This window comes from Hypanus sabinus, chromosome 4 (genome assembly GCF_030144855.1).
Source record: "Hypanus sabinus isolate sHypSab1 chromosome 4, sHypSab1.hap1, whole genome shotgun sequence".
Taxonomy (NCBI): Eukaryota; Metazoa; Chordata; class Chondrichthyes; order Myliobatiformes; family Dasyatidae; genus Hypanus; species Hypanus sabinus.
In genome coordinates, this window is record NC_082709.1 from 71,945,901 (window position 1) to 71,971,988 (window position 26,088).

At 36.8% G+C, this 26,088-nt stretch overlaps 1 protein-coding gene across 1 annotated transcript in view; it reads left to right on the plus strand.

Moving 5' to 3' along the window:
• The first annotated feature begins 2,165 nt into the window (after positions 1 to 2,165).
• LOC132392124 (RNA-binding protein 44-like) overlaps positions 2,166 to 26,088 on the plus strand; it is an 80,304-nt gene continuing 56,381 nt past the window's right edge. Inside the window, exons 1-6 of the mRNA XM_059965973.1 lie at positions 2,166 to 3,620; positions 6,406 to 6,485; positions 18,547 to 18,747; positions 20,684 to 20,864; positions 21,743 to 21,792; positions 25,695 to 25,788. Of these exons, the coding sequence (XP_059821956.1) occupies positions 2,166 to 3,620; positions 6,406 to 6,485; positions 18,547 to 18,747; positions 20,684 to 20,864; positions 21,743 to 21,792; positions 25,695 to 25,788 (2,061 nt within the window). The remainder of the gene's footprint in view (positions 3,621 to 6,405; positions 6,486 to 18,546; positions 18,748 to 20,683; positions 20,865 to 21,742; positions 21,793 to 25,694; positions 25,789 to 26,088) is intronic.

Genomic DNA, 26,088 nt, shown 5'->3' on the forward strand with positions numbered 1-26,088 from the left:
CATCTGGGCAACAGTTGTTGTATGCACAGTCTCTCCCATCTCAGCACTGAAGCTTGTAACTCCTCCAGAGTTGTCATGGGTCTCCTGGTGACCTCCATCACTAGTCCTGTTCTTGCATAATCATCTGTTTTTGAGGATGGCCTACTCTAGGCAGATTTACAGCTGTGCCATACTCTTTCTGATGATTAACTTAACTGTACTCCGAGAGATATTTAGTGACTCAGAAATTTTCTTGTACTCATCTCCTGATTTGTGCTTTTCAGTAACTTTCGGAAAGTTCATTTGTCTTCATGGTGTAGTTTTTGCCAGGATACTGTCTCACCAGTGTTGGAGCTTAAGATACAGGTGTATTTTTACTGTAATCAATTGAAACACCTTGACTGCACACAGGTGATCTCTATTGAACTAATCATGACTTCTCTAACTAATTGGCTGCACCATTGATGATTTGGTGTGCCATATTAAAGTGGGTGAATACTTTTGCAGTCAAATTATTTTATGTTGGTAATTCATTTAGATTATTTTGTAGAGATCTGTTTTCACTTTGTCACAAAAGAGTCTTTTTCCCTTGATCATTGTCAAAAAATTGTTAAATTAAATCTACTGTGATTCAATGTTGTAAAACAATAAAACATGAAAACTTCCAAAGGTTGGGTGAATACCAATCTTTACACTGTAAACTGCGAAGTAAATAAGTAGTGCAAAAGGTGGAGTAAAGAGCTAGTGTTCATGAGTTCATAGACTATTCAGAAATCTCATGGCAGAGGAGAAGTAACTGTTCCTGAATCATTGAGGCCTCCAGGCTTCTTTGAAAAATAAGCATTTAAAATGAGTGGACAAGTGAGCCATTTAAACATTTTTTGCTAGTATTTCCATCCAATAATTATCTGACTATTTTAAGCTTTTAAAATACCCCTTTCGGTTTGATTTTCTTTATTGTTACCTGTTGAAATTATCATTACCTGTAGAATTTTGAGATTCAGGTTCAGTTTCTGTGGAAAGAAAAAGGGAAGTCTAACATTTGTATCTTTTAAAACTAGGAAGGCTAATAATTAAATGAAAAGTCTTCAATGAACAACACTGATTTCCTTCACCTCAATATTGAAGCTGTTGTTCTGTCCTTAGGTACAGTGTTCCACAGATGCTTTCTCAGCAGACCTTGCAGATTGCATACACAAGGACTACAGATGCTGGAATCTAAACAAAAAAGGACAAACTGCTGGAAGAACTGTGTGTGTTGTTTAATATCTGCAGAGGCAGAGGAATGACTAATGTTCTGGGTCAAACCCTATTATTAGTACTGAATATATAGAGTGAAGTTAGCCAGGGTAAACAAGTAAAAGTGAGACAGTAGGTGATGGGTAAAACTATATTTACCATTTCTCAAGCCATATTTCCCAATTTGTGCAGTCCTTGCGAGTAGCTTCCTCACTCAGCCTTTTGTTTCAATGACAAAATCCTCAATCCTGTTATACTTTATTTTCTAGAACTCTTTTGTTTCGCACCTTGCTATTTTCAAATACCAAATTGGTAAACTTATGATATGGATTTCATGTAGGCATAGTAAAGGGTGAAGATGGCATAAAAAGCTTGAAGTTGTTCTCATTTCAGGTCCATCTGTCTATCTACCAGTGGTAATAATGAGGTACAGTACTGACCATTTCTCCTATCCAATGCTCCTGCAGTTCCTAAATTGCTCTCCCAGTTCTGATTGAATAATTTGGTATTGCTAGAGATATTGGGACTATTTTAATGGGGTTGTAAAATATTAATTTTACACTAATTGTTATTCATTTTATAGATAAATTACTTCATGTGCAACACCAGAGAATTCTTGCAACTTGTTCAACTACTGGAAAAGGACATGGTACTTAAGGACTGCTTATGGATCTCATCTTGTAAGCAAGAAGGCAAATGACAAAGCTGTGTGTGCTAAAATAATTGAACTCTTGGAATTTACAATAAAACTTGATGCCCTGTGTAGGGGATTACAGATTCAATGTGGTGAAGAAGTTTTTGTTGTAAAATCTCAGCCTTCAACTACTTTGAATTCAGCAGATGAATTCAGGCCTTTCCATGAAAGTTCATGCATTAAGAATTTATTTACCAATCCGACAGTAGCTGCTTCACTAACTGCTCTTGGGCAGGAAAATTAAATTCTCAAAATGGATTTGATGAAAGAGAACGGAGATGTCTCCAATCTGTCCTTGGACACAGAATTTGAGATGTACAGGAAGCTGAGCGAAATACCTTTACAAGAAGCCTCTAGTGACTGCTTCCAAGAATTTGACCAGAAAACTCAGCATCAGTACATTCCTGAATATAAGTATTCTGCAACATCTGATACCTTAGATATGGAACCATCTGCTGGTTATCACAGTACAAATAGCACAGAAAGCCATTACTTTTTTGATTTTGATTATTTAAGCCATGGAGAAATTTCCCCAGAAGTACAAAGTCCAACAGGCTATCCATTAGAATCATTTCAATTAGCACATTGCTCTGATCCAGCTGAAGATGTAGATGAGACTTCATTCCTTTCTGCTGTTACTTCAACGCAGCAATCATTTGTACTTGAAAATAATGAGACATCTGCTTCCCAACCTGTAGAAAATAGAGTGTTGCTTGTAGAATGTCAATCTACTGGGATCCCAGCGCAAAATAGTGATAGTGTATTTGGCGATAGCAATATTGAAGATTCTATTGGGAGCAAATCTGAACCAGTAAACAGTAGAAATAATAGAGACCTGAAGAATGAAGTATTATTGGAAACAGCACATCAAAATGCACAATGTTTCCCTTTCCAAACAGCAGAAATTGGAAGTGATCAACCTGTCTGTAGTATATCAACAAAACTTGAAACTGACAGTCAAGTACCATTGGAGTTACTTAATGTGATGTCTGGAATTTCTGTTAATGCAGTTTCCAGAACTCAGGATACCTTACAGAATCAAGGTGACCAAAGACAAAATAATACAGTATCCATATGTGTGGATTCAAATCGAAGATGGGAAAAATCCTGTGAACTTTTGGACAGTTCAGATCAGCTGAATTTATTGGAGGACTCCTTTGTATCAGCTGTAGGTGATAGTATTGCAAGTATGATGGTGGGAGAGTGTTGCCCTGATAGAACTGTCCGAATGAATGATGCTTTTGGATCATTAAGGATGGCTGGGGACAATAATAAATCTACAAAATGTGTCCACCATTCACCAGATATGACACCTTCAAGAAGTACTACCATGTTTCAAAGTACTTGCATTGAAACCCAAATGAAATGTGATTGCACATTCGGCAAAGACACGAGTGATTTAATTATGAAGGTTGATCAAACTGTTGATGCTGGCACTGATTTCAGAGCTGATTTCACTATGGATAAAGCCACAACAGCTACGATCTCTGTTGTTGACCGAGCTAACAACACAGACATAATTTTGATGAGCAAAAATAGACCAACTCTAGGTCAAAATAAAACACATGGAACTGTAGCTTGTAATACCAAATGGTCCACTGGTGAATCAATTATGAAACATCAAAGCACCCAGACGGTTATGGTCAATACAGAGGAGAAATGCACCAATACTGTCTCACAAATAACAGAGTTTAATATAAGCGAAAAGGTATGTTTTTCATCAACTAAATACTTTTGTTTAAGATACCATAGATAAAATTAAGTAACAGATGAAGCCAAAGTTTTGAGAGCTGAAATGAAGAAAAAATCATTTTCATAGCCATGGCATTACATTGGAGTGTAGTCATTTTTTTTAACTATTGGTACCCTATATTTTGTGGTCACCTAAACTTGTATCTACATGCTGCAGGTCTTGAATTAATTATAATTGAGTTAATTTTTATATAGAAAGCATCATTGTTTTATTCCAGACTCAGGTTCAAGTTCAAGTTTATTGTCAGGTTATAAACGGCATGAGAAACAGAAACAGTGCAGTACATAGGTTGGACACTGACCTTCACAAAATATGCGGTATAACTGTATATTGTTTATTTACCAAGAGTTTGCTTTCAAAATCTCAGTAGTAGAGAAAATAAACATAATAGAAAGAGTGAAAATTAATTAGTAGAACAAACTAGAGGTGCTGGCTGTTCCTAAATAAACAAATTACAGGTCCAGATGGAGGCATCCAAAGTTGCCAAATGAATTATAGGACTAATATGCAGAAAGGCTTGCCATAGTCAACCAGTCCTCTCGGTGTAGGAGAGACACCAGAAGCATAAGTAGTAGTAAATATGATATCACTGTCTAAAAAATTCGTAAGGGCACATGGGATAGTCAGATTAATTGCAGGTATGAACTTCAGGATAAAATAGGAAGAATGCTAGCCAATAATATAAAAGAGGGTACCAGCATTTTTTTCAATATATAAAGGAGTAGTAAGAGGTAATATTGGACTGCTGGAAAATGACACTGGAGAGGTAGTAATGGGGGACAAAGAAATGGAGGAAAAATTTAAGTATTTTTCGTCATTCATCACTGCAAAAGACCTTCGCAATATCCCAGAAATTCGAAAGTGTCAGGGCAGAAGTGAGTGTAGTTGCTATTGTTAAGGAGAAGGTCTTGGGAAGCTGAAAGGTCTGAAAGTAGATAGTCGGCAAGTTGGACCACTTTCAGAACCTCAAAGTTCTGAAAGTGCTAGCTGAAGAGATTATGGAGGCATTAGAAGTCACTTTTCAGGAATTACTAGATTCTGGAATGGTTCAAGAGGACTGGAAAATTGCAAACGTCATTCTACTCTTTAAGAAGGGAGGGAAGCAGAAGAAAGGTACCTCTGGCTGAGAAGATGTTGAAGTTCATTACTAAGGATGCGGTTGCAGGATACTTGGAGGCACATGATAAAATATACCAAAACCAGCATGGTCAATTAAGCATATATTTGGAACTCTAAAAAGCATACCAAATTCAGCGCTGTACAGATGCAGCAAAGATGATCACAATGGTGTAGGTAACCAAGACCAGGCAGGACAGTCTAAGGAATAAAAGGAAGGCAGTTAAATCTGATATGAGAAGTTTCTTCTAGAATTTTCTCCCACAGAAAACAGTTGAAGCCAAATGAACAAATATTTTCTGCAAGGAATTAGTTATGGTTCTTGGGGTTAGAGGAATCAAAAGAGGTGGGCAGAAATATTTGGATGGTCAGCCATGATCACATTGAATGGCAGAGTAGGCTTGAGTAGTCTACTTACTCCTTGTCCTATATCTATGTTTCTGCTTTTCTCTTTATATCATACAGGGATCCAGTACATAGCTTGTGGGTGAAGGAATAATTCACTCGTACTGCTTCCAAGTTAGTGTGCTGCATGTGTTGCTCATGATCCAGAAACCAAGTGCAGATCAGGTGACTACTTAATGGAACACCTCAGTTTCATCTGATAAAATACCCGTTGGGCTTCTATTGCCTGTCACTTTGAGTTTGCAACCCACCTATGCCTGTCTCTATGATGGGGCTATCCAGTACTAGAGGGCATAGCCTCAAAATTGAGGAGTGACCTTTTAGAGCTGAAGTAAGGAGGAATTTTTTTAGCCAAAGAGTAGTGAATCCGTTGAATGTTCTGCTACAGACTGCAATGAAGCCAAGTCCGTGGGTATATTTAAGGCAGAAGTTGATAGTTTCCTGATCAGTCGGGGCATTAAAGAATATGGCGAGAAGGCAGGTGGGTGTGTTTGAGTGGGATCCGGGATCAACCACGATAGAATGGCAGAGCAGACTTGATAGGCTGAATGGGTTAATTCTGCTCCTATGTCTTATGGTCTTGCAGTCTTTATGGTCTTACACTGTTCCAGTGAAACCTATCTTAAACTCGAGTAACAGTATTTGGTTATCTAACTAAGCATATTACAGTCTTCAGAACTGAACATTGAATGTGACAATTTCTAATTAACCATTCTTTTGAATTTGTATCAAAACCTGTCAGATATATTAAAGGTCATCATTCTATAATATTAATTTACTTTTAGTTGTCTTCTTTCTACAGATCTGTCTGACCTATTAACTTCCAGATTTCCAGCAATTGCTGTGTTCCATATCTTGTACACTTTATTTTATCTTTCCACGGTCCTAAACTCATTTATCATTTTACTTCCCTGCAACGTTGTGGTATTCCTAGGGCTCCAGGTTTACCATCATCCCTGGATCACCTTTCATTCCTTTGAAATACTGTAAGATACAATATTTTCACTGCTCATTTTGTACTAGCTTTAATAAGCCTTTAGTCCAAATGCTTTCCATGCATGATATATTGTAATCTACCACCACACAGCTTATTTTTACCAAGCATGTTCGTTGATCTTGATATAACCATCTTATGTTTATCCATGTCAAGGAAAAACTTCAATACAGCAGATGCAATATTTGAATGCTTACTGCAACCGAAATTATATTTTTCTTGCAGGAATTGGTCAATAACAGATGTAAAACCAAACTGAAGAAAGTTCCGGGTGAACTTAAAGAGTTAAAGAAATTAAGTAAAAGGTAATTCTAGATCCAGTTCTAAATTAATCCAGAAGTCCCTACTTTGACCTGAAACTTTAATTCCTTTTTTAGTCTAGAAAATGAGAATGGAGTAACAATTATTTCATTCTCCTTTACAATTGGATGCTGAAAATAATAAACAATCTTAAACTGGCTACACATTATGGTCACATTGTTTTTGTCAGAAAGATAGTCTATTTGATAACCCTTCTGTATGACTGGATAGCACACAATGTTTAGAATATTACCCTTGTACATTAAGGAATTGTCATTTAAAATCAGTAAAGCCAAACTGAGTAAGATATCTCTTCAGTTCATATCTTAGAGTTGTAACTAAAATGTTAATTTGAAACATGTACAAACTTTGACACTGAAACAGGTGTCATTGCTTTTTGGCACTGGGTGGTGGGGTATTTATTGAGCATGTAGAAAAGATTATTGACATTTAATTAATACTATATTCTTCAATTGCTTGTTCATGCCATGGATTTTCATGAATGCCATTAAGGCTGCTGGCAATGACACTTTCTTGGGCTTACTCTTTCCCTTCATTCCCTTAATAACTATAGATCATATCAACTAGGTCTCCACAACTGTTTTTTTTTTCTCACAACTGGTTTGATAAGGGAATAATTTGGTACCAGCATTCCAAGAAATACAAAGCCGATTTCATGAATGCCTGCATGGATCTGTAGATAGTAATTGAGTGAATAACAAAGATTTGGTGCAGAAGAAATGTCAGCAGGTTCCTTAAGTTGAGTAAAAAAGATTTTTCTAAATAAAAGTAATAACATTTTGAATGGATAATTCTTTAATCAATTACATAGACTCAGTGTCCAGTTTATAAGGTACGGGAGTGGAACTTAGTGTGGTCTCCTGCTGCTGTAGCCCATCCACCTCAAGGTTCAACGCGTAGTACTGTCAGCTTGAACCAGTCTGACCATTCTCCTCTGAACTCTCATTGACAAGGTGCTCTTGTCTTCAGAACTGTCACTCAATGGATGTCTATTTTTGTTTCTTGCACCATTCTCTGTAAACTCCAGAGACTTGTGTGTGAAAATCCCAGGGAATTAGCAGTTTCTGAGATACTCAAACCACTGTGCCTGTCACCAACATTCACTCCATGGTCAGTCACTTAGATCTTATTTTTTCCTCATTCTGATATTTGGGCTGAACAGCAACTGAACCTTTTGACCATGTTTGCATATTTTTGTGCATGGTGTTGCTTCTACAAAACTGGCTGATTAGATATTTGAATTAATGAGCAGGTGTATAGCTACATGTAGACAATCTTGCAGGCAGTTAAGAACATATGACACTGCTCTCCTTTTACCTTCTGGAGCCAGTGGGTTTTCCAGGTGAACTGAGGAAGCTATAGTGAATGATGCTCTCCACGTTTATGCATTCTGCACTTTGGCAGATACCAGTAGGTGACCAATGCAGCCTGTTCATCCAATGCACAACATAAAATCAATTAACACCTTATCAATATACAAGTATAAATTAGCTGCCTCTCTAGTTGCTTCCTCAGTTTATGAACCTGGAACACCATCACATATACACAAAGTGGTCACTTTATCAGGTACCTCCTGTATCTAATAAACTGGTGACTGAGTGTAGGGGAGCTCATCCACTTCAAGGTTCAATATGTGGTGCACACTCGTCTGCACACTGCTGTTGTAACACGTGGTTATTTGAGTTACTGTCACCTTCCTGTCAGCTTGAACCAGTCCTGTCATTCTCTGACTTTTCCCATTGACAAAGCATTTTCATCCACAGAACTGCCACTCATGGGATGTTTTTCCATACCGTCCTCTGTAAACTCTAGAAATTGTTGTGCATAAAAATCCCAGGCGAGCAACTCTTGCTGAAATACAGAAACCACCCCAACTGGCACCAAGAATCATTCCACGTCAAAGTCATTTAGATCACATTACTTCCCCATTCTGATATTTGGTCTGAACAACTGAATCTCTTGACCTTCTCTGTATGCTTTTATACATTGAGTTGCTGCCACATGATTCACATTAACAAGCAGGTGTACCTAATAAAGTGGTCACTGAGTCCTGCTGAAGGGTCTCAGCCTGAAACATTGACTCTACTCTTTTCCATAGATGCTGCCTGGCCTACTGAGTTCCTCTAGCATTTTGTGTGTGTTGCTTGGATTTTCAACACCTGCAGATTTTCTCTTGTTAGTCACCGAGTGTATATTATTCTTTAAAACAATAAGATGAGAAGCAGTCATTAAGTATATTCCACAGAAACGCTCTGGAGTGTGAAGTTTCATCACAGTGCCATTTTCCTGCATTATTCCATATCCCATTCTTCCCTGTTTCTCTCTGTCTTAACTGGACTCAGCAACCAAATCTCCACAACCATCTTGGTCAGAGAATTTGAAAACCTCACTGTCATAGATTTATAATGTAACACCGTATGAAAACAACACCTTTAGCCCAACTTAATCTAGGTTTTTCCGCAAACATTGTGTGAGAATGGGCCTGTTCGTGTGCTGTACTATTATGTTTACATTTATCTGCAATTAGTTCAAATCCCTTGAAACCTTGCCAATTCATGTGCCTGACCAAATGTTGTAATTGTACCTACCTCAACCACCTTCTCTGGCAGCTTGTTCCATATTCCACCACCTTCTGTTTGAAAAGCTTGCCCCTCAGATGCCCTTTAAATGTTTCCCCCTTCACCTTGAACTTATGCCTTCTAGTTTTTGGCTCCCCTACTCTTGGAAAAAGGCTGTGACTATTCCTCTCAATCTTATTAAACCCTAGGACAATGAGTACTACCCCTCAGCATTCTTCACACCAGAGGAGACTGTCCCAACCTATTCAGATTCCTTATAACTCAAGCCATTAAATCTAGACAACTTTCCAATGAGTCTTTTCTGAACCCTCTCAAGCTTGAACCATCTTTCTTGTAGTGTGGTAATGAGAATTGCAATCAGAACTCTGAGACCTAAACAACTGTAATATACCGTTTTAACTCATTTTGTCAATGCCTTGCTGATAAAGAGAGGCATACCGAATGTCTTCATTACTCTATCTACCTGTGTCTCCAGTTTTGGGGAACTGTGTTCTTATACGCTTAGGTCTCACTATTCAAAGATATTTGCCACAGCTGCTTATTGCTTAAGTCCTGATAGGGTTTAATTTCCCAAGCATTGCCCTTGTCTGAGTTAAATTTTATTAGCCATTCCCTTGTCCACTTTCCCAGTTGATCTGGATCTTGTTGTGACCTGAGATAATCTTTTATACCACTAATTTTGGTATCATATGCAGACTTATTAATCATGCCACCCACATTATCTTCCAAATCTTTTAATATATATGACAACCAACAAAGGACCCAGCACCAATTCCTGCAGCATGCATCTGCTTATATGCCTTCAGTGTGAAAATCAATGCTCCATTTCCACCCTCCTCCAGTGGAGATTTTTTTTCAACATGTGCTAGTGAAATATTTACAAGATACGACAAATCATGACGATTTGAAAGTCGTGAAAGTGAGAAGTATTTACTTTCAATTTCAATTTGTTCAAATGAATAATGTTACACTATTCATTCATGTTTATTTCTAGTATATAAAAGGCAAATTTGAACTGTTGGTCCTTTTTACCAGATCGGTTGGTTATTTATTTGGTTTTCTGAAACTATAGAAACTTAATCCCTGTGTATCATAGATAATTAATTGATCCAAGGCTTCTCTGAAGTAATCAACAAGTTCCAAAGCCTGGGCCTCTTTGCCTGCCTCTATAATTGGATCCTTCCTCATTGGGAGACCACTTTCAGTGCGGATCCAATGTAACACCTCCTCACTAACCGGCTTAGCCCACTGCTCTACTTTCTTTACACCGATGACTGTGAAGCTAGGCACAGCTCAAATGCCATCTATAAAGTTGCCAATGACTCAGCTGTGACTGGCAGAATTTCAGATGGTGTAAGGAGGTATACAGGAGTGAGACAGATCAGCTAGTTGCACAGTGTAAGTAAGACCAAAAATTTGATTGTGAACTTCAGGAAGAGGAAGTTGGGGGAACACACACCAATCTTTATTGAGGGATCAGCAGTGGAAAAAGTGAGCAATTTAAGTTCCTGGGTGTTAACATCTCTGGAGATTTATCCTGGGCCCAACATATTGATTCAATTATGAAAAAGGCACTACGGTGGCTATATTTCATTAGGAGTTTGAAGAGATTGGGTAAGTCACCAAAGACTCCCGCAGCTTTTTGCAGATATAGCATGGAGAGCATTCCAACTGATTGCATCATCATCTGGTATGGGAAGGGGCACTGCACAAAATGGGAAAAAGCTGCAGAAAGTGGCAAATGCAGTCAGCTCCATCATGAACACGAGCATCTCCAGCATTGGGGACATCTTCAAAATGCGATGCCTCAAAAAGGCAGCATCAATCATTAGTGACCCTCATCACCCAGGACATGCCCGCTTCTAATTGCTACCATCAAGGAAGAGTTACAGGAACCTAAATATACACACTCAAAGTTTTTGGAATAGTTTCTTCCTGTCTGCCATCAGATTTCTGAATGGACAATGAATCCACATAGACTACCTCACTTCATTTTTGCTCTCTATTTGCACTATTTTAATGTGTGTGCTGTATGTATGTGTGTCTATGTATATACAGTATATATATATATAGTAATTTATATTTTTTTACAATATTTTTATTCAGAAGAAAAAACGATTTACAGAGTGCAAAACATAGATACATCTCAACATAACTTGTGTACATTCATATATTGTAATAAAATTGATCAAAATGTTATAGCATAACACATAAAGGTATACTACTCTGTAATCAAAAATTTAAAGATAGGTCATATATCATGAAAGAAATTTTTTATATTTTAAAAAAAGTCAACCCCCTACCAACTACCAAAGAAAAAAGCTGATGGATGATAATGGATAATTAGAAAAAAAACGTATTCGCTTAAGAAGAGAAGATAAAAATATACATAAAAGTCTGTGCACTGTTAAACTTTATAAATTGGATAAGTAATTTAGGAAAGGTCCCCAGATATCATAAAAAGATTGTTTTGAATTTAAGACTGAGCAGCGGATCTTTCCTAAATTTAAATAAGACATAATATCACTTAGCCATTGAAGATGTGTAGGAGGGGTAGACTCCTTCCATTTAAGCAAGATTGTTCTCCTTGCTAAAAGAGAGGTAAAAACTAAAACCTGTGGGTTAGGAGTATTTAAAGTTATATCTTCATTTGCAATAATGCCAAACAAGGCAGTAAGGGGATTTGGGTCAAATTGGACCCTAAAAAGTTGTGAGAAGGTATGGAATACTTCCTGCCAAAACTTCTCAATTTTAGGGCAAAACCAAAACATATGAATTAAAGAAGCATCAGCAGAGTTGCATTTATTACAAAGTGGAGAAACATTCGGATAAAAACTGGACAGCTTTTGTTTAGAAATGTAAGCTCTATGAACTACTTTAAATTGTAGAAGAGAATGACGAGCACAGAAAGATGATTTATTAACCCATTTAAGAATTTTATTCCATCTTTCATCAGAAATCTGACAATTTAGGTCATCCTCCCTAGCTTTTTTTTATTTATCTAAAAAGTCTTGTCTAGAATCAATCAACAAGTTATAGATACCAGTAATAGAACCATTAACAAAAAGTTTTAAATTTAAAAGATAGTCCAGTAAATTTTTATCAGGACCTATAGGAAAAGTAGTTAATTGGAAACATAAGAAATCTCTAATTTGAAGGTATCTGTAAAAAAGTATTTTTGGGAGTGCAAATTTAGTTGACAATTTGTCAAATGAAGCAAGAGATCCTGAGATAAACAGGTCCCAAAAACACTTAATACCTAGTTCATCCCAATCCTTAAAGACTTTGTCAGTTATGGAAGGGATAAAAAAAAAGGAGGATGGGAGATGATAATGAAAAATTTGCTAAACCAAAAAATTTTCTAAATTGAGACCAAATCCTTAAAGTTTGCTTAACAATTATGTTATCTGTTGTTTTATTTGCTGAAAAAGAAGAGTATGATCCAAGAAGAGACAATAGAGGAATTTCTTACAGAATTAACTTCTAAGGAGACCCATGATGGGCAATTTTTACAATAAATATAATAGGACCAGAAAGTAATATTCCTTATATTGGCAGCCCAGTAGTAAAACCTAAAATTGGGTAGGGCTAATACACTCATCTCTTTATTTCTTTGTAGGTAAACTTTACTTAAATGAGCTTGTTTATTATTCCAAATATAAGATATTAAAATTGAATCTAAAGAATCAAAGTAAGTCTTAGAAATAAAAGTAGGTAAAGCCTGAAAAAGATCTAAAAATTTAGGAAGAACCTTCATTTTACTCAAATTAATTTGGCCAATTAGGGATAAAGAAAGAGGAGACCATTTAGAAAGTGTCTTTTTCACATAATTCAATAAGGGATTTAAGTTTTCTTTAAATAAATTCTTGAAGTTTTTAGTAATTGTTACACCTAGATATGTAAATTGACTTGTAACAACCTGGAATGGAAATTTGGCATTTGATGACATTAGGTCATTTAAAGGAACTAGCTCACTTTTATGTAAGTTCAGCTTATATCCTGAAAAAAAAAGACTGGGAAATTAAAGGAAGAACCGAAGGTAAAGAACTTTCAGTGTTAGAGATAAAAAGTAGAATATCATCAGAATTTCATAGAATGAAATTTTATGAGTCATACCTTTCCTTAGTATACCAGTAATGTCCTTAGATTTTCGAAATGCTATTGCTAAGGGTTCTTTAGCTAAAGCAAAAAGTAAACGACTAAGAGGACAACCTTGTCTAGTTCCCCACTGTAATTTAAAGGGCTTAGAAATTTGAGAGTTAGTAATAACCTAAGCGGTAGGAGACAAGTAAATTAATTTAACCCAATGAATAAAATTAGGCCCAAAATTAAACTTTTCTAAGGTCTTAAAAGATAATTCCACTCAATCCTATCAAAGGCTTTTTCTGCATCTAAGGATAGTGTACACTCTAATTTTTTTTGGATGGGGAATATATCACATTCAATAACCAACGTATATTAACATGTGAGTAACGATTTTTAATAAATCCTGTCTGGTCATGTGGTATAATAGATGGTAAAGTATTTTCAAGTCTTTGAGCTAAGATTTTGGATAAAATTTTTGCATCAACATTTAATAAAGAAATCGGTCTGTATGAAGAACATTCAGCTGGATTTTTATTTTTTTTTTAAGAATCGGAGAAATAAATGCTTCATAAAAAGATTGAGGGAGTTTACCTGATTTAAAGGACTCTGATAAAACAGAGGATAAATAAGGTGTAAGTAACATAGTGAAAGTTTTATAAAACTCCCCAGGAAAGCCATCAGGTCCTGGGGTCTTACCAGAATGTAAAGCACGTATAATCTCAGCCACTTGTTCATTGGAAATAGGTTGATCTAACTGTGTTAGGCTATCAGCAGACAATGTAGGAATGTTGATATTACTGAAAAAAGCATTCATATAGATATCATCTGAAGAAGAGTCAGACTGATACAACTTAAGGTAGAAGTCTTTAAATACGTTGTTAATTTCAGAATGGTCGGATATCTTAGTACCATTATCTTCAAAAATTTCTGTGATTTGATGATTAACTGTAAAAGTTTTTAAGCGATTGGCTAATATTCTACCTGTTCTATCCCCGTGAATGTAAAATTGAGTTTTATCTCTCAACCGCTGTCGTTCAATTGGGTAAGTCAGCAGAAGTTTATACTTGGATTGGATTTCAATCCGCTTATTATATATACTTGGATCTGGAGATAGGGCATACTTTCGATCAAGATCTTTTAATATCGCTGCTAAGTCAGACCTTTCTTTGTCAGCTTTTTTCTTCATATAGGTAGAGTACGAGATAATTTCTCCACGAATATAGGCTTTAAAAGTATCTCAGACTATAATACCAGCAGTATCTCCTTTAAAATTTTCTTTAAAGAAAAAAGTAATATGGTTTTCCAAAAACTTTAGAAAATTTTTATCAGATAACAATGATAAGTTAAAACTCCAACTTCTATTTGGTACAGAGTAAACAGGTAATTTTAAAGTCAGAAGCACAGGTGCATGACCAGACAAAGCAATCTCCTTATAATCACAGGATTGTACCAGTGGAAGCAAGTTTCTATCTATAAAAACGTAGTCAATCCGAGAGTACATATGATGAACCTGAGAGAAATATGAATATTCCTTTTCTTGGGGGTGGAAAAAACGCCACATGTCGAGAATACCACATTGAAATAGAAAAGATTTAAAAAGTAGGATTGATTTATTAGTGACGGGTTTTACTTGAAGAGCAGTCTAATCTAGGGTCAAGCCAAAAATTAAAATCTCCACCCATCGCTAAGGAATACCGATTCAAATCAGCCAGAAAAGAGAAAAGTCGTTCAAAGAACAAGGAGTCATCTGTATTTGGAGCGTATACATTCACAAATACCATTAGTTTATTCTCAAGACTACCCAAAACAATAACAAAATGCCCATTTGTATCAGAAATTACATTATCTTGAATAAAGGATACATTCTGATCAAACAGGATAGAGACGCCTCTCGATCTGGATTGAGAGGGTGAGTGAAAATGTTACCCTTCCATCCTTTGAAAGAACGTGAAATATCATCTTTACGAATATAATTTATATTTTTTAATATTAGGCATTGCACTGTTGCCACAGAACAAGTTTCATGGCTTACGCCAGTGATATTAAACCTGATTGTGATTTTGAACTTATGAAATAAAATGTATTTGTCTAATATCTCTTGAAAATATTTTAATCTGATAGACAAATACATATTATTTCATTTTGATTTAGCAAAGTATAGTGAAATACTGCTATTCAATAATTAATTTCCATTTTAAATTGAGAACATTTGCAGATACAATGCCTTTAATTACAGTTTGATACCTTGATCTAGAGTCTAGCTATTGCTTGGTACTGTTAAAGAATCTTCAGATCCTACCAGAATAATAGACTATTAGAAGTTTAATTCTATCATATAAAACAACATAGCTAGCTGAAATTTTGAAGGACAGTTATTTTGGTACCAATTAAAGAAATGGACAGGGCACATTAAGAATAAGTATATTCAAGGCAAGTGATCTTAGAGTAGTTAATAACTGAATTAGTGCTAAAACCAAAATGCTTGAAATATTTGTCTATAAGGCAGCATCTGTGGAACCATGTTTTTGGTTCAGTTTCATGATCTTTCATTAATATTTTAAAAAGTATGTTGTGTTGGTTGTTAATGGAAACAACGTATTTTGCTGTATGTTTCAAAGTAGATGTAATCTATATACTACTAAAATTCTCATGCTCCGTTTGTCTGTTTGTGACCTCCAGTTAGCCCAAACTGTGCATTACAGCGGCATTTTTTTTTACTAAAGTGACTTAAAATTAGCTAACTTACAGAATGCATGCAAAGTTTGGGGTTATATATTCGTATATAATTGCTCACTCGTGAATCAACAGGCCTCGCTTTCCACAACCCAAGCCAATTCCAGCTGTAATGGAAACCACGACGCAACCAGCCTCAGCAGCGCCTCTTGATGCTCACAGCAGCGACACCAAATGCAGCAAAAGGACAGGGCAGCTCTATTTCGAGTGGTTACATTCTGCTAATCACAATCAGCATGTGCAGGATTGGGACAGATCAACCTGTGACCCATCAATAAAAGATAATTAAATCTTACTATAATGGAGTACTTCAAAACACCCATCAAACCCTTTGCTGCAGTCAGTGGTGACTACATCACAATCATCTAGGAGAGCACCAACCACGTCATCAAGAGAAATCAGCATCCCGGAGTATTTGGTGTTACTGCTTTGTATCTTCTATCCAGCATTAAGGGAAAAAAATATTGTCAGCCTAATTAAGCCGCTTGGAAAGAGAAGGGGGACATTGTGGTCAAGAGATGATGCCAAATGTCAGGAAGAGGCAAGGAGAGGGAGAGAAAAAGAATCGGGTGAGTCCAGGGCCACACGACTCCAGGATCAAAGAGTCAGGACAAAAATGATGAGAGAAGAAGAGACAGAGGAAGAGAGGCATGCACGTCAACAAAATGACAACAATAGGCACAGAAGGAGGAGAGAACAAGAATTGGATCAGGCCAGGGCTGCACAACTCCAGGATCAGAGAGAAAGAACAAATGGTAGAGGAGACGAAGGATGAAAGGGCTGCGTGCCTCCAGGATGACAACAACTGACACAGAAGTAGGAGAGAGGAAGAGACAGAGGATAGAAGGTCTCATCAGACTGCACTACCTTTCTCACAAAGGGTGCCCCAACGGGTCACCCAGTTGTCTAGTAAATAAATAAATCTGAATCAGTAGGTGGCAGAGAAGATGAAAGAAAGGAAAGGGAAGGTTTTGAATAGATGAAAACCAGGAGAGATTGGTGGTGTCCAGAGGATGACAGAAGTTAATGAATTACAAAAGATTATTTTTAGAGGAAGTGTAGATAGGAAATGAATGGAGTGTTTGTTGTTGTGCTCTTGGTCTCTACTCCACAGATGTTTCCATTTATTTCTTCCACTCCTTTTCAATATTTGCAATTCAATATTTATTTCACTTACAACATTTCCAATTCTGGTAAAAGGTCTTTGATAAAAAAACATTAACTCCGTTACATTGTTACCAGATGCTGCCTTATCTGTGGAATATTTTAGATCCCAAGTGCCTTCAGAGTTACACTTTTTGATCACTGAATTACTAGCTGTCAGGGGACCAGCATTGTACTGCTATCTAATTAAGGTAGCAATACTACCACAAACTAGACATTACCATTAATTTTGCAGGTTATGAAGATGTTTGTGAAAATTAAGTTCTTATTCTTCTGATGACGTTCTCATCAGATCAGTGAGAGGTCTTAGGTGGGAGGGGACCTAAGATGATACTTAAGTCTTGTTATTTCACATCACTTTCACCAATAGTCTGATTCCAAAAGTTTAAGGCTTCAACTTGAAGGTTCCCTTATTCAAATTCTTCCTCTAGATATACCCTTCAGTTGTTTGTCTATCTTGCCACTGTGTTGTATACAATAAGCAGTAGGATATTTCATTTATGAACTAACAATGTGTTAAGTATCCAGCAACAAATGAAGCATCTTACTCCATTATGGATTTCTTCCTGCTTCACTGAATAGATGTAATTCTAATAATGCTCAGGAAGTTCTACATATCCAGGAAACAAACTCCTTGACTTGCACCAATTCATCTTCCTTAGCATGCCCTCACCTCCACCACTTAATACAGTCTGGCTGCAGTAAACTCTATCTATACTGTAGCAATTCTCTCGGTTTTCTTCAGCAATGCCTCCAAATTATTCAAAAATACAGAAAAACCTCTGCTTCAGCTTCCTGGTTTAAAAATAAACTACAGATTCATTGCTGGGTCATGTTCCTGGAACTTTACCTGAGGAAAATGACTAATGTCTAACTATGAGGGTATTTTGAATGGGTAGAAAGCATTGCCAGTGATACTCATATTGTACTAATTAAGTACAACTTAATGTTGGTTAATTCAAAGGAATTAATAGTTTTCACTGTTGCATTAAGGAAATAATTTGTGCAATAAGCAGTATAGATATCAATGCTGCTCTGTATTAAATGTTACCTATTGAGCCTTGGGTCTCATACCACCAGGTTCAGGAACAGTTATTGCCCTTCAACTAATAGGCTGCTGAACCATTGCAGATAAATTCATTCACCTCAGTACTGAACTGAAACCACAACCTATAGACTTGATTTCAAGGACTTTACAATTCTTGTTCTTGGCATTATTTATTTATTTATTTTTGTACTTGCGCAGTTGTCTTTTACACATTGGTTGTTTCTCAGTCTTTGTGTTTAGTTTTTCATTGATTCTTTTGTATTTCTTGGAATCTTGGTAGGAGGTGATAAAGGATGTAATGTTTTAGAAGTGGAAGCTCAATCTGTAGAAATCTGGTAGGAACATAACTGACTAAATTTCAATTAGTGGTGCTCCAAAACTTTAAGTTGTACCGAGAAGTTTTTCTAAATATCAGCTTTTACATTTTTTTTAAAGTGTAGGGCTAAAACATCAGGGTTCAGTTTACCATTCTGTCACCAAAGATGAAAATCATTCATCAGACTGCTGTTGCTGTATGAAACAACGAATGATGAAGGCAGAGTTACAGCTTTTAAAAATGCAATACTGGATGTGTCGACAGCATTGCTGGAGAATTCACAATGTGGATATTGAACAGAGCATTTTTGGAGACCTGGGGTAGGTGTATAGAGATGGTAAAATTGTGAACGTCATGTATTTGTCATATCTAATAATAGTTCTTCATAAGTGATATGCCTCAGGGTAAGAGATCAACTTAAAGGTTCCAATTATTTTAAAAAATCATGCATAATTCTTTCCTAATATTGATGACTCCGAATCTTTTATTCAAAAACTTTTAAGTTCAGCACAATTGTGACATTTAATTGAACAATTGCTTTGCAGCCTCTTTTTAAAAGAGGAAACCACAGTGGTCAGGTCTCTGCCAATGAGTTTGGCTCTGTGGCTCAGAAGGGAAGAAGGAAGAAGAGACAAGCTTTAGTGATAAGGGACTCATCAGTTAGGGGAACAGACAGGAAGTTTTGCCTCCCAGGTGCTAGAGCTAGGGACATCTCAGATCAAGTCATAGCCCTGGTTAAGGAGCAGGTACATCTTCCCAGATCCTGAAACAAGAGTATTCCACTGTCCTGTCTGGCATTTCCACTGCTGTAATTGTGCAGTAAGAAAAAAGGAAAGAAAAATGACCCAAAACCTACCTACAGCATCAGCCTCTTCTTGCTGAAGCCTCTCAAGCCAAAGTGTCAACTTCCCCACTATCTCACTCCAATAATAGCTGCTCTGCTTAAACCTAACTTTTTATTGCCCTTTGCCAAGTGCCTAATTACATGACAATCTTAATTTGCCCCACTTGCTTTTTCAAATCTCACTCCCACAATGCACAATTCAATGGTTCCTTGCTATCTCAGGTACACAGAATGTCCCAACTGATCCCGATCATAGTCATGCAGAAGAAAATCTGCTTAAAAATATCTAACCTTCTCTTTCCTCCCTATCTCTGTAATTTGCTCTATATTTTTGAAAGTTATCTCCACTCTGAATTATTTCACCATCTTCAGCTACCAAAATTGTAGTTCATTCCATCCAAAAAAAAATTGCCTTTTTTTTTTCCAAGACCCTCTTTAAAATGTATCTCCTTAATCCAGCTTTTAATCATGTGTCCAATTATCTCCTTGAGTGATTTTTATTTCTCGTTTGACCTTTCTGTGAAACCCCTTGGAAGCTTAATAGGCATATTCAATATGAATTGTTCATGTTGCTCACAACGGAAACCATTTCACCAACATTTATAACATCACAACCAAGATCAAAGTGCTGAACCTCAGTTCACAATATTTGCCTGGCACCAACAGTTGTCCAATACTTAGCTATCTATTTTTCAAACTGAGATGGGGGAAGCAAGGTGGTAGAGTATTTAAGTATTGGCAGGTTCCTTTTTAGTTTGGAACTTAACAGATGTCATGTATAATAACTTAATTCATTTTGACATTCCCTCCTTTTCATCTATTGTCTAGTTCTGTTCAGCTATACTAACAAAAACTCTTAAGAGTATTGAGAAACTGATGTTTCTAAATATATAGAAATAAGTAGCTATTTTTTGGCAACCTAACTCATCTTAAATTAGTTCAAATTCAGACCCCACAATTTCAACATGCAGACAATGTCAGCTTGTCTAAAACTAGGGTCTTATGGATTCTGTTGTTCTGTCACGTATATCATAGTTTCACAAAGTATATAAGAGCTTCCTAAAAAATAAACTGGTTGTAGTGTTAAGGTAATCACAGTTACTCTGCCTTTTTTATTTGTTACTTTATTGGGGAATAGTAATGTCCAAAAGTTGGCCGACTAGTTCAACAAATGAACTAATCAGATCAAGTATTTTAAGATAAGAAGTTTCGTGCCATGGTAATTTATAATTATTTAGGTTGTCAGCTATACAATCTACTTGTTCAAGTTTTCAGTGTTAAATTTGGTAACAAATCACTTTGAAGAAGAGTTCAGTCCAAAATTTTCTAGCTCCTTGTTAAGATAAAATTGTGTAAATTCCTGTTTTGTATTTTTGTCTGAGAACTTTTTTTTTCACTTAACTATTATAAAGGTTCCCAGGATTTGAAGTAGACACTGACAATGCAACTGCATTATCCTCTGCTTTACAAGAGCTTAAAGATAACTATGAGAGCATAAGGAAGAAAGTGCTAGAAGGAATATCTTTGGACAGTCTCCCTTTGCTATCTGTTGAGTTAAGGAGTCTGCCACATGCTACATTTGTTCCGGCTATGGTATGAAACGATTTAGAGAATTGTCTGTACTGCTGATGCCAGGTAGATTTTACCTTTTTCTTGAATAGCCAGATATTTAATGTCTGAAAAACCACACCACTTTTATTATTCTTTACATCTATCCATGTTCCTGGAATTTCTATTTGCTTATTTTGGAATGTATCCTTCTTTCCTTAGCAATTGCAACTAATTGCATTCAGGACAAGTCTAGTCTCAGTAACATAGAGATGTTACATGTTGTTTGATTATAACCAACTAAAAACCATGTTGTTTATTTATGTTACACACTTTAGTTTCCTGTAGTTTAGTAACTCAGCACAATCCAGATTGTGGGGCATTGGTTATCTGGAACTGAGTGAATAGAATTTCAAAGCCCAGAGACCTCTCTTAAAATTACTTTGGTCTTCAGATCCCAAGAGTCTTATACATTTACCATATTGAAGTATCAGGTTAATGAATCCTTTGCAAAATTTTGAGTTTCCAGCTAGAACTATTCAGTTATGTCATCTACAAATCTTAACAAGTCTATTGCACTGTATAACTGTCATTTCTGTAAATGATTAGGCATTAGATCAGTTCATAATGAAACCTTGGAAAAAAGAGACACATATCTCTAGCAAAATGGGAGACATTTTCACCATAAAGTACATATGGTTTCTTAAGCTGACTAAAATAAAGGCAAAAGGGATCCCAGTTCACCCCCAAGTTAGCTGATTTAACAATTAGTTTCCACAGTCATGAGTGGGGTGAGATTTCAGCAAGACCAACTACAGTGAAGGCATGTAAACATTTACTTTGTGAAAGAATAAAGGAGAGGATTTGCAGATTAGAATTGTTTTGATAGTTGATTATAACCTTTTTCCTTTTCTGTTATTCAGTTGGGAGAGAAATCACCATCTTCTCAGGATCAAAGCTGTTTGAATTATAGGTAACTTTCAATTTGTATATGGCTAATCATTCATTTTACTTCTTCTCAAAGTCTGTTTTGGGAGGTAATAATAGTGTTGTGCCAGTTAGGTACTTTATCCAAGCAGCTTTATGTCATGTGCTATTCTATACTTAAGGCTCAGTGTATTATTGGTTGATAATGACATCCAGGCCTTTATTAAATTCATTTTGTAGTAGGAATTACTAGGCTGATCAAAAGTAGAGATGCTAGCTGTTTCATAGAAACATAGAAAATAGGTGCAGGAGTAGGCCATTTGGCCCTTCGAGTCTGCAATGCCATTCAGTATGATCATGACTGATCATCCAACTCAGAACCCTGTACCTGCTTTCTCTCCATATCCCCTGATCCCTTTAGCCACAAGGGCCATATCTAACTCCCTCTTAAATATAGCCAATGAACCGGCCTCAACTGTTTCCTGTGGCAGAAAATTCCACAGATTCACCACTCTCTGTGTGACGAAGTTTTTCCTCATCTTGGTCTAAAAGGCTTCCCCTTTATCCTTAAACTGTGACCCCTAGTTCTGGACTTCCCCAGCATCAGGAACAATCTTCCTGCATCTAGCCTGTCCAATCCCTTTAGAATTTTATACGTTTCAATAAGATCCCCCCTCAATCTTCTAAATTCCAGCGAGTATAAGCCTAGTTGATCCAGTCTTTCTTCATGTGAAAGTCCTACCATCCCAAGAATCAATCTGTTGAGCCTTCTTTGTACTCCTTCTATGGCAAGAATGTCTTTCCTCAGATTAGGGGACCAAAACTGCACACAATATTCTAGGTGCCTTGTACAACTGCAGTAGAACCTCCCTGCTCCTGTACTCGAATCCTCTTGCTATGAATGCCAACATACCATTTGCCTTTTTCACCGTCTGCTGTACCTGCATGCCCACTTTCAATAACTGGTGTACAATGACACCCAGGTCTCATTGCACCTCCCCTTTTCCTAATTGTCCACCATTCAGATAATAATCTGTTTTCCTGTTCTTGCAACCAAAGTGGATAACCTCACATGTAGCCACATTAAATTGCATCTGCCATGAATCTGCCCACTCACCTAATCTATCCAAGTCACCCTGCATCCTCTTAGCATCCTCCTCACAGCTAACACCGCCACCCAGCTTCGTGTCATCCGCAAACTTGGAGATGCTGCATTTTCCTTTGCCTTTAAGAAGCCTTTGGATGCTGAAGTCAATTGTGCATCTGCCACCTGAGTGGAAGCCAGCCAATTCGCTCCAGATCTGCATATAAACTCAGGAACTTCGAAGTCTTATTGGAAACTATACTTCTGTCTGGGCTTTTTAACTGTTACTTGTTTTATCTATTATTCTATTGAGGGCAGGTGTAGGAGATAATAAAGTATCTCCAAGGGGAAAGCTTGATATTAAATTGCTGTTTCCTAGTACATAAACTGATCAAGACAAGAAACAATGGAGGAAATAATAGAATTTAAAGTGGACTCATATAGCCATATAACCATATAACAATTACAGCACGGAAACAGGCCATCTGGGCTCTTCTAGTCCATGCTGAAATCCAAGACCCCAGAGCTGATGATTTCATCCTTTGACTCATGGAATCTACCAGTCTTTAACTTTATATGGCTTTAAGAGGATTGGGTTATTTTTGGGTTAGAATTTCATAAATATTAATGATGTCACTGAATAACTGCAGAATATTTAGAAAGGGAAGAGCAAATGTTTAGAGGTTATAGTCAATATTGGTATCAATGACATGGAAGGTAAAAGAGGGGATAAAATTGTGTAGGCCAAGTTTAAAAAGCAAAAATTGGTTGAGCAAGATTTCAAAGGCAGTAATTTTTATATTATTACTCATGTCACATCATGTGTTAGTACAGAAACAGGAAATTAAAATACAAATTGTGGATGAATATATGCTCAGTGGCCACTTATTAAGTACACCTGCTTGATAATGCAAATATCTAATCAGCTAATCATGAAGCAGAAAATCAGTGTATAAAAACATCAACATGGTCAAGAGGTTCAGTTGTTGTTCAGACCAAACATTAGAATGAAGAAGAAATGTGATCTAAGTGACTGACTGTGGATGATTGTTGGTGCCAGCAGGGTGGTTTGAGTATCTTAGAAACTGCTGATCTCCTGAAATGGTGCACAAAATGATGCAAAAAACATCCAGTAAGCCACAAATCTGTGGGTAAAAATGGCTTGTTAATGAGAGGTGTCAACAGAGAATGGCCAAACTGGTTCAAACTGAGAGGAAGGCAGCAGTAGTTCAAATAACCATACGTTACAACAGTAGTGTGCAGAGGAGCATCTCGGAATACATAACATGCTAAACCTTGAAATGGATGGGCTACAGCAGCAAAAGACCACATAGATACAATGAGTGGCTACTTTATTCTTTGCCATTCTTCTAAACTATCCACAGCTCCACCAATCTTGGTATCACCTGTAAATTTACTAACCCACCCATCCATATTTTCATCGAGGTTACTTTTATAAATCACAAACAGTAGAGGTCCCAGTAGAGATTCCTGCGGAACACCACAACTATAGACCTCCAGCTTGCATAAGTCTCTTCAACCACTACCCTCTATCTTCTACCCACAAGCCAGTTCTGAATCCAAACAGCCAATTTGCTGCAGACAGCATACATCCTAATCTTCTGGATTAGCCTCCCATGAGAGTCTGTCAAATGCCTAACTAAAATCCATTTAGACAACATCCACTTCCCTACTTTCATCAATCTCTCTCATCACCTTGTCACAAAACTCAATCAAGTTGGTAAGGCATAACCTGCCCTACACAAAGCTGTATTAGCTCTCCCGAATTAGCCCATGGGTTTCCAAATGCACATATATCCTATCTTTAAGAATTGCCTCCAGCAATTTCCCTACAACTGTGCTGAGATTCACCAGTCTATTGTTCCCAGGATTTTCCCTTGTTCTCTTCTTAAATAGAAATACAATGTGGAGCCTTACTCAAGAAGGGCAGCAGCGGTAAGCCTGGTTATTGTAGGCCAGTGAGTCTAATGCCATTGGTAGAGAAATTAAATTGGAAAAATTCCTGAGGTACAGGATTAGTCTACACCTGATGTGCAGGGATTGATCATTGATACCATAGATGTGTTGGTAGGACATCTGCATTTCACTAAGTTTTTTGAAGAGGTATTTATGAGCTCTACATGGACTTCAATAAGGCCATTGCCGAGGTTCCATTTGGAAGACAGGCTGATGTAGTGGAACATATGCTACGGGTTACCTGACACTGGAAAATTCAGAATTCATTGAATACATAACTTACAGCCCCGGTTTTCATGTTCCACAATAAATAAATTTAAACCAAAACTTTGTGGCATTTACTCAAGAAATTACTTTGCTTCAAAATTTCATAGTGCCTTTAAAATCTTACAAGACCTTTAGTGCACAGTTTCTTAAACAAGTTCTTAATGACACCTTCACAATGTTTTCTTTACATTTTATTTTTAGTCATCTTAAGGCAAGAAGCATAATTTCTTGGTTGGTGCATGCCTAAATAAAGACTATCATGTTTTATAAAGCATTCCCCTGCACTCCCTGTTGACTCTTTTTGATGATTTTGGCAAACAGTTTTCTTTAGTCTTGTTAAGCCTCATTGACAACTAGTTGGTTTAGTCCCAGATGTGTGGAATAAGAGACTAAGGTTATTTTTCTGGTAATTTCACTGTCCTTGGTTTAATAAAGTCTTTCACTTGAACTGTGTTACCATTGATTCATCCATTCCCTCATGTGCAGTATAAAATTTGCAAAGGAAATGGAAGAATATGGACGTTATGTATGCAAAAGGGTAGGTTTAGTTGGGCATTTGATTACTAATATGAATTTCAAATTGTATTAAAAATCCAACTTGATATTCCTGTTATTTCTAGAAATGAAGTGGCTTTGATTGAAGAACTACCTTGTGAAGACCTAGCTAGAAAAAATTGTGGAGAAGATGATAAGCCTGGAGAGCAACCTAAGGAAGTAAATAATTAATTTAAATATTAAAATAGTGGTGTAACTGCATTATGAAAGGTGATGGTAAGACCAAGTGTAGATTAGGTGACTGATTCGCTGAGTACCTGAGTGCTTTCTCTGCAATGCCCATCTCTGTCAGTTTGATTAACCTACCAACCAGATAACTTGTTCGGCAACTGATTTTCTCTCTCCAACCCCCTCCCTACCCCCCCTTCGATGTTAACTTGGCTTCATCCTCATCCTTCCTTCAGACTCACTTCAATTTAAAACTAACACGAGGAAATCTGCAGATGCTGGATATTCAAA